This window comes from Pseudocercospora fijiensis (genome assembly GCF_000340215.1).
Source record: "Pseudocercospora fijiensis CIRAD86 unplaced genomic scaffold MYCFIscaffold_1, whole genome shotgun sequence".
Lineage (NCBI taxonomy): Eukaryota > Fungi > Ascomycota > Dothideomycetes > Mycosphaerellales > Mycosphaerellaceae > Pseudocercospora > Pseudocercospora fijiensis.
Window position 1 is genome coordinate 5,058,782 of NW_006921532.1, and position 9,500 is coordinate 5,068,281.

Below are 9,500 nucleotides of genomic sequence, written 5' to 3' on the forward strand. Positions count from 1 at the left end.
CTGCACGCGGGAGAGCCAGTGGCCGATATCCATCCAAGACAAGGGCGTGTAGAAAGGAGGGAGCAGTCGGAGGACGTCTAAAGCTGTATCCAAGGGCAAGCCATGCTGTTATATGTCCTTCAATCAGGGCACAACTGCCACCATGGAAGTAGCACCGAATGCTTTGCACGCCTCGCCGCCCTTTACACCGAACCATACTCGGCCTTGATGCGGCGCGACGGCCTCATTGCATGGTAGATCTGCGGGCGATGCGCGTTTGCATGTAGGTCTGTCCCGGTGAACTCTTCGAAGCTTTGAGTTGCTGTTTGTCTCGTGAGGCAATCGAGATATGAGTACGGAGGAGGAGGAAAGGTATCGTAGTTGTTTGTCTTGCCCCGCAGCACATCTGTGCCCTCGTCTATGTGCAAGCGTATGCCTAGATGTGGAAGGAGAAGACTTTTCTGCCAACTGGTGAACGATTGGCCTGAAGTCAACCTGATTGTATCGTCTTGGAAGTAGACCATGCTGCCGACAGTGCTTTGTGTTGGTCCCAAATGCCATGCCGTCTTCGGGAACCGGAAGGAGTGTCAGAGATATTGCATGTGAAGACCCGATATTGGTGAGTGAGATTGCGAGCAGATTGGATAAATTGCAGATGGGTATATAATCGGCAGGTGGAGGAGCAAGTCATACCAATATCCAAAGGCTGACTGTCGCCCCTCTGTCCAGCGCCCAAGCGCCTCGCTTCCCTCCTTTGCCATGCCAGGTGATCTGTGCGGCACGCTCAGAGTCCCTTCCCCTCGCCGTGCGCCTGTTGAATGACGGGAGTGTCAATTCCCACTCATGAGGGTTCGAAGACATTACCCCCGTCCACCAGGACTAGCTCGTCAATCCTTTTCTTAGTATCTTCGCCGCAGCATTCTACACGCTTCCAAGTCGTCATTCTTCCAGCATTGGTATCAATTTGCCATAGACGCACCCGCCGATGGAAGCCTCCATACCCGGCATAACCTCCAAAGCCGGAGCCACCAGCGTAGCACATCCATGGACCACGCCGTTCCTTCTTCGCCGCATGAGTCGTATGATGCTCGGGCGATGCCTCAGCAGGCGCGTCGCGGGAAGTTGATTGGTGTGGTCTGAGTGCGCAATAGTCGTTGACATGGTCGTGTCCACAGCCAACTGCGACTATGCCATATTCAGACAGAGCATCGTAGAAATGACTGTTGTAGCCGGGTGCCGTCACGCCCTCCTTCCACTGCCCTCCTCGAATGATATTTGCGCGATCGGCGTACTCAGGGAGAGGTATATGAATAAACGCCATATCCAAGTGAATATGGCTGTATCTGCTGTGTGCCTTCTTCAAGCTTTCTGCGGTCTCACGAAACCAGTGAATCTGGCCCGGCTTCAGCCAGTCGTAGCCCTTGTAGCGCTTCTCGTCTGGGGTCAGGCTATGCGTGTCTAGCAGATATATGGTCAGAGCCGAGTGCTGTGAGCTGTGCGCCTGCACTTCCACGTAGTAGTTGCCAACACCTTCTGCTTCTGCTGGTCCAGCCTGGCTTAGACTGAAAGGCAGGGTTTGAATCAAAGCCATTTGTCCCTTCCGGGGTAAGGACATTGCACCTTCATCATCATGGTTGCCAAATATGGCTGCGTAAGGAATGGAGCGCTCCACGAGTGGCGCGACCATTTTGAAGATTGCGGTCTGGGTGTCTGGTGCCGCAGGACCTTCTACCTGGTCCCCTGAAAGCACTACGAGGTCAGGTTTCTCGTCGTCAAGTATCTGCTCGATGAAATCCAGCGTGCGTGGATCGGCTTCGCACTTTTTACTAGGTTTGTCCCCTTCACCTATAGCATCTCGGCAGGTGCCGATGCCTGTTGCCAAGTGCGCGTCAGAGATCTGCAAGATCTTGAAAGTGCCGTCCTTATTCACTTTGGGGACATGTGGTTTGTGCTCCGTCTGCGGTCGTCCTCGACGCACGCTGAGTCGTGGAGCCCGGTTTGCATTGCCTCCATCAACCAGTAGAGGCACTTCTTGGACTGACCAATTCGGCCTGGGGTCCACAGCATCGGATCCGAACAGCACATCAATCGCGGTGACTGCCCGATCAGAGTCGCTATCATGACGCTTAGCACTACGGCCGATGTAGATGCCACCCGGCCGACTCTCCCACGCCACATCACGCTGTTCCTTCTCGTTCGTGCCCGGCTCCTGTCTGCTAACGCGGATGTCAACGACTACCTTGTCGTTTGTCGTGAGCTCTTCCTCCTTCTTGCGCTGAACATGCAGGTAGGCACTTCGCAGCCAGCCCGAGCCGAGCAAAAGATCCTTCTCCACTCGTTTCCATATGTCGGCATCGAGCCGGCACGACGATAGCGGATTGACGGGGGAGCAATGTGCTATTGTGACGTCTGTGATTACCGTTCCGGCATGATGCGACGGAAGCGCATGATGGATCGAGTCCGGCAAGACACGATAGCGAGAATCGGCAATGTAAACCAGTACGCACACGAGTGCAAGGAAAGCCGCGATCTGGCCCAGTGTGCGCACCTGCAGTCGAGCGTCAGTATGTAGGCGTGGCCGTGAAGTGAATTTCGCTGGAGGAGCTCACTATTCGTCTAGTCATATCGAAGTACAATATGCGTCTGGGTCTCTGATGTCCGAGTGTGTGTGTATCAAGGTGAGCACAGTGACCGTGGCTCTGCCATCATCACCGCGCAGTAGACAGCAGAGAACTGTATGCTCCTGCCACCGATGCACCAGCAGTGAGGTCAGGGTGTTCACACTTGCAGGCTGGCGATTCTCCCTGCGCCAACCCAGCAGTAATGCAGTCCGTCCAGTGCGGTAGTAAGCTGGTGTCATGCATCTGTCCAGTTTTCGCGCATCGTCGACCCAAGCTCACAGCCACAGGGACAGGGGACCGGCACAGGGACAGGGACAGTGTGGCATGCTGCAGACCACGCCATCGCTGCCGATCAGCGCCGAGCAGAGTCAATAATTCTGAGGTGTTGTTCCACTCTCCTACCACACCTGCTGTGAACGTCCCGACATATGTTCAGACTGAGCTCGCGTGCACGTGTGAGCCACGCGATCATCCAGTCTACACGATGTCTGAGTGATGTCCGACCATTCGCCGCCGACGATCTCGTTCTTCTGCGCAACAAACGCGATCGAGATGCTCCTCCAATCCTGCGAACACTCCAGCCTGGCCGAAAAATCGAGAGTCATCGAGGCACCATACAACACGACGACATCATCGGCTCGCGACCGCGCGACATTGTGAAAGCAACAACCGCGAAAGCCAACAAGCCTGCTACCGACTTCCGCCTGCACGCCGTCACTTTGCACGACTATTGCAGACTGAGCAGAAGACTGGTAACGCCAATCTACCCTGCAGATGCAAACCTGATAGTTTCGCTCTTCGATCTGCATCCCGATGCTGATGAAGAGCCAATTGCCATTCTCGAGGCTGGCACGGGACATGGCGCTTTGACTTTACATCTCAGCCGTGCCATACATGCCGCGAATGCGAGCAAAGAAGGCCCTTTGACCGGAGGCAGTCGGAGGGCAGTCATTCATAGCATTGATGTTTCACCCAAGTTCTCGGCGCACGCCCAGACTGTCGTGGAAGGGTTTCGAAGAGGCAGGTATGCCAACAACGTTGACTTCCATGTGGGTGATGTCAGCGAGTGGTTGAGAAACAGACAAGAGCTAGGTCCACAATTTTCGCACGCATTTCTTGATCTTCCACAGTCGGACAGACATTTGTCAGCTGTCACGGAGGCATTGCGGACGGATGGTACACTGATCGTATTCAATCCTTCCATCACACAGATCACAGCGTGTGCAACCAAGGTCAAGGAGGAAGGGATATTGCTGGACCTCGAAAGAGTTGTAGAACTTGGAGTCAATGGTGGCAGTGGAGGACGAGATTGGGATGTCCGATTTGTGCACCCCAAAACGGTCGTCGAGGAGCGGTCGGAATGTGAGACTGAGATCGGAGACAGTTCTATTTCTGATCACGACTCAGACTTCTCGAGCACTGCGCCAGACGAAGCCATCTCCACCAGGAAATGGGCCATGGTGTGCCGTCCAAAGGTCGGTGAACGCATCATTGGCGGCGGCTTCCTGGGTATCTGGAAAAAGCAGCGTGATCTAAAGACTTAAGTAGATATACTAAGTATGGTCATTCACCACCACTTTTCTATAAGTACCCGATCCTCGGACATGCCGGCTTGCGACCTCAAGAATTGGACTTGTACGTCAGTAAACTGAGGTGGCCCGCAGACATAGCAGACTGTATTCTTGCGGTCATGCTCAGCCCCGAATACACTCGCCTTGTAGCCATCCAGAGCTTTCAAGAGATCATGGTCGGCGATCCGTCGAGCGAATGTCCTGTTGGGAAGCTTGCCGTGCTCGATATAGCCATCGTCGCCAACGCCTGTGAGAAAGCAACTCAAGGTGACGTTTGCGGGATCTGCTGCTGCTGCGACAAGGTCCATTAGTCGTGGCAAGAACAGAATGCGCTGCGGGTCTAGATCGGGTTCTGCTTTGGTCGTATACACAAAGTGTATCTCTGGAGGGCGCAAGGGAGCAGGGGTCCGTATCAGGTACGTGAAGATTGAAATGAGTGGACTGCGTCCATGTCAGTAAAGCTCCTATCCTGGCCCTCCCTCACGCTTACTTGATGCCCACGCCTCCAGCTATGAGTACCAATCGATCGATCCCCTGCGTATCCAGATGAGGTGGCGGCCACTATAAGCGAAGGGAAAGAGGGTAAGCAAGTGTCTCGCCAGTCCACAGCGACCGTAGAGACCGGAGTGCCGAGTAGTCGCTTGGCTGAATTGTGGATTGCACCCTTCGATATACTTACGGTGAAGCTGCCTCCGACTCTAACTGTCAGCTGGGTCGAGATGATCTCTTCTGTGTCACGCCATAGCCATTGTGCCGGGGGGTTAGAGCTTCGCTGGACTGCAAGTTCCAAATACGGCGAAGAATGAGTCGAGGGCATAGCATCTTGAGGCGTTGATGTGATTGTGAAGCCGCCTGCTTGTTGTAGACCGGGAATGAATGTATCAAGCCATTGACCTGGTCTACAACGAAGCTGTCAGTATGATGTGATGCATCGATCGCATTGTCGACTGTAGTCTATTCTCGCGAACTGTGACCGGTCAGATGCACTCACAAGAACTACTATTGCTAGTCAGTCTAAGAAACATATTAGAAAACACAACTTGCACATCACCTTAATTGTATGCTGCTTGTCGACAGCTTGAAGCTTCAGGAGTCTGATACTGTCGTTTACTTGTCTAATGTGCGACAACACAACCGGCTCTCGTCGATTCTCTCGAGGTTCTGCAGCAGTCCTTTCGGTATGCGGCAGTGAGGAGCGAATCGTAGCCATTCTTCTTACTGATGTCGGCCCAGAGAGTGACTTCGAAATCGCAGTCCTGCCAACGTATCTCGCCGTCCACATTGTGTACCACGTCACGGAAGTTCGAGCGCTGAAGTGGCCAATGCCAGAGCTTGTCCTTGACATTCTTGACATCAGCAACCCTGCCGAGGGATGTGGTGTGCTTGGCACTGCAATATCCGGGTGTCTGACCGGTGGACTTATATTTTCGACATGTGGAATGCATGCCTAACGATCTCCGATTACTGAGGCTAAAATGTGCTGTGGATTGCCGTGCAAGCAATCCAAGAATCACGAAGCGGCCGCTCGTGGGTCCAATGTGAATGTTAGAAAGTCAGGCATCTAGGCATACCCGGGTTTTTGATTTCTACCAATTATAGCGAAGGTTAGGTGCCGTAAACTAAAAGAGGTGTAGTTGAAAGTTAGAGCCTAAGGTGTCTAGCATTTTGATTTCTACTAATTAGAGCGCGCTAAGAAATCGGACTACGTAGTATAACCTATAAGCGGGCTCCCCTTAGTTACCTAACCTTCGCTACGCTTCGGGAGGTACTAGAGGTCGCCCGCTTCGTAAATAGAGCGTTTTAGCTACTTGTTACACCTATACTAATACCTTTAGGTAGGTCTATAGATATAGTCGTACGAGCCGTCGGAATAGCTCTATATAGTAATAAACCGTACGTTTCCGAGCTGTCTCTTTCTAGTCGCGTATAACCGTATAGATATCGCGTTTTCGAGGCGCGCCTAGCTTCGAGTATAGGCTAGAAAGGTAACTGCTTTCGAGGTATCGTAAACTCGCTAGTATAATACTAGAAGACGAAGAGATATTAATCTTTATTATTCTCGTAGTAATAGTATTCGAATTAGATAAGCCGCTACGATAGAAACGAGAGCTTACCGAGTACGAGTTCTTCGAGTAGATACTAGATAGCTAGCCAAAGTCGTAGTTTCTACTATACTATAGGTACGTAGAATATTAGTATAGGAAGTTAAGTTAAAAGTTAAAGTATAGTAGTACCTCGTCGTCGCTAAGCTAACTAATAATATTGCCTTAGGTTTAGCAAAGTCTAGGTTAAGGAACTAGTAGAGGCATTAGATATTACTGCTATTAACTTCTATAATAGCATTAAACCGAGCCCGGAATATACGCTCTATATAGTATTATAGCGCCTTACCTAGCCTTCTCGATAGGCTATCGCCTACCCTCTCTTTAGTAACTACGAGTCGTACCTAAGTATCGTCTTTACGAACACAATCGACTATCTTATATAGCGCTTCGGATATCTTATCGAATAGTACCTACGATTACGAAGCTATAGTCGCCTTAAATACTTTACTAAGGTAATAAGAAGAGCTAGCTTAGGAGGGTAGATTTAGGGCTTCGTTAACGGTTATTTCTAAGGATTCTATCGACCTACTATCGGTTAGAGAAAGCAGTATTCTAGGTATAAGAAAGAGCATAGTAGCAAGTACTAAGGCATTATTATACTAGACGGTATTATATCTTTAATAATAGGGCTATATAATAGCTCTAATAACGATTAGGAGATATATAAGACTTTAGGCGTTATACGCCGGCTTCGAAGAATAATAGACTCTTATACCGGCTATAGAATGCTATATCTTTATAGTAATCTAGCATACTATAGTGCCTTCGGAATAATAGCTCCTTATAAGCATTATCTTAGCCGCAAGATGCTTACTACTAAGCAACGGAAGTTTAATAAACACCTCGCTAGTCTACGTATTTCCGTTAAGTACGTATTTAGTTAAACTATACGCCTTTAGACATATAATACCTTTGCTAGGCAGCTATATATAGGCAAGTAGGCAGTTAGAGCCTTTATAATAGTCGGTACGCTATTAACTAACTGCTATATTTGTATAGAAGGTTACAATTAAACGAGCGAGAAATACCTAATAAAGCCTCCGGACCTCTACGAGTACCTAGATATCGACAATCTATACGATACCGACTTAGAGAGCGATTAGATTCGCTTTACTATAGCGTTTACTATAGACAACCGAATAGCGGGGTCTATTAACGTCGCCGCTATATAAACGAGGTATACTCGTCGCCTTTCGAAGTCGTAGAAGTCGCATTTACGGAGATCGCCGGAGGTGCTAAGAAGTTTATATAGAGATACTAAAACTTGGATTTAAAAATTTATTTTATAATATATATATACTATATAACAAAACTAATTATAGGAGGTGTTTCGCTACTATCGAAAGTATATCTCTAATTTATTTGCGCCTTATATACTAAATGTTAACTATATTGTCGTACTATTCCTAAAGCTAAGGTAAGCTTCTTAGATCGGCGGACCTAAGTCGAAGTTCTTAGGGTTAAACTTACTTATTTACGCTTATACCTGCGCCTACAACTCCTGCCTCTGCTTCTATACTATCTATTCTATTATTATAGCAAGATCTCCTTATATCTTTTACATTCCTTTATTTAACTTAGCAATAGCTATCGTAGTTACTATATCCTACTATGCGCTACTATCTATATAAGAAGCTATATAACTTATTAACTTCTTTAAATCCGGCCGTAAGTTAGTCGACTCGTCGTTAACCGGCTTCTTACGCTTCTTCTATCTACGCGCTAACTGTATACTCGTAGACCTATCTCTTCTACCTAATAGAGTTAGAGTCGGAGTTGCACTTAATAAAGACCTACGATTAAAGTTTAGTCGTACTAGCGGCGGCATTATTAAGCGAGAGTCGTCTTCGTCGGTAGTGTTATCGAAGTCGCTTATATCTTCGTCTAGATAATCTATAGTTAGGTCTTAATCTTCTATAACCTCGTTATTATCTAATAGCGTATCTACTGTCTTCTTATCTCCTTATCTAACTATTATCTTCGTACGCTTAATCTACGACTTTGCTACTTCTATAGTTACTACTAGGTATACGGTTATAGTACGAAGGTATTATAACGGTTATGCGGTATAAAAGTTAATATATTCTCTAAGGTACCGCGAGGCAAGCTATCTATATAATAGTCCTACTATTAGTAGTAATAGCGACCGTAGCGGTCGATAGTAACCGCTGCCTACTATCGTATATATAATAGTGTTATATCGTAATAGCCTCCCTTTCTATAAAAAAGGTCGGCACTATCTATAGTATCCTAAAACAAAGGTCCTTAGTAGGCCGTACTATAGGAAGGTTTAAGGCAAAAGAGCGTAATAGCGTCGTATAAAGGCTAAGCCTAAACAGTATGCTAGAACGGTAATGCTAGGTATAGAATCGTGTCTCTCTAGTAATAACTACGTCGGTTTTATGCTTGCTTGTTACGATAGTTACGAAGGGCGTTGCGTAAGCTAGTTAGTATAGTCTAAACCGCCTTTAGCTACGGCTAAGGCGCGATAGTCTTTATAGTCTTATTATCGGATAGCGAGATATTAACTACGTCCGCTATAGTAGTAGCGCGGTCTAACTAATCGATAGGGATATTAGGGAAGTCGGCACCTAGTAATAGTAGCATATCGGCGTCGCGTATAGTACTATATAGCTTAAAGTAGTTAGCTATCTATACGTTAAGCTTCGCGATCTTATTCTTAGTAGTATTGCCTTATATGCCGCCGAGCAGCTTAAAAGCGTCCTCGTTAATTAGGTATAGTATAGGGATTGCCTATTACGGCGCGACGCGTAAGAAATCGTAGTAAAGATAGGTTAGCGATAGCGTAAGCGACTTCTTTAAGACTGTAGCAGAAAGACGATACTACTAGGCTATCTAGCGCTTAGTTGCTTCGCGGATCTGTGCCTTAGCTAGTATCTATTAAAGCTAGTATACCTCGGTTGCTACTAACTCGGACTAGCGTATATAGTAGAGGTCTTATAAGTTAAGCGTACGTATACTAATTGCTATCGCATTATATTAGTATTGTCCGTAGGCGCCTATAGTGTTTTCCTATAGGGCGGGCAAAGGTAGTAAGCGTATCGGAAGCGATAGGAGCTTATACTATAGCTACGTAACCGTATTATTAGGTAGTAGTAGCTAAGCCGTAACTAGAGCCTTCGTAGGTGTAGAGAATAGGTTAGACGGTAGTAGCATCTTCGATAGTAGGCGAGGCGCTAAGAACGGGCTAGTAGTTAGCTTCT

At 47.8% G+C, this 9,500-nt stretch overlaps 3 protein-coding genes across 3 annotated transcripts; 1 reads left to right on the top strand and 2 right to left on the bottom strand.

The window, feature by feature from the left end:
- Positions 1–385: 385 nt before the first annotated feature.
- MYCFIDRAFT_48558 (uncharacterized protein) lies at positions 386–2,835 on the bottom strand. The gene is made up of 2 exons (XM_007921850.1): positions 2,589–2,835; positions 386–2,527 (listed from the first exon to the last, which is right to left on the bottom strand). Exons 1-2 carry the CDS (start codon positions 2,601–2,603, stop codon positions 821–823), a joined length of 1,722 nt encoding a protein of 573 aa, XP_007920041.1. The 5' UTR covers positions 2,604–2,835; the 3' UTR covers positions 386–820.
- Positions 2,836–3,028: 193 nt separating this feature from the next.
- MYCFIDRAFT_149040 (uncharacterized protein) lies at positions 3,029–4,185 on the top strand (the record flags this gene model as incomplete). Its single annotated transcript, XM_007923250.1, has 1 exon — positions 3,029–4,185. One exon carries the CDS (start codon positions 3,029–3,031, stop codon positions 4,142–4,144), a length of 1,116 nt encoding a protein of 371 aa, XP_007921441.1. The 3' UTR covers positions 4,145–4,185.
- On the bottom strand, positions 4,168–5,381 carry MYCFIDRAFT_185089 (uncharacterized protein; the record flags this gene model as incomplete). Its single annotated transcript, XM_007923251.1, has 4 exons — positions 4,168–4,612; positions 4,662–4,732; positions 4,851–5,070; positions 5,218–5,381. 4 exons carry the CDS (start codon positions 5,379–5,381, stop codon positions 4,168–4,170), a joined length of 900 nt encoding a protein of 299 aa, XP_007921442.1.
- Between the last annotated feature and the right edge of the window lie 4,119 nt (positions 5,382–9,500).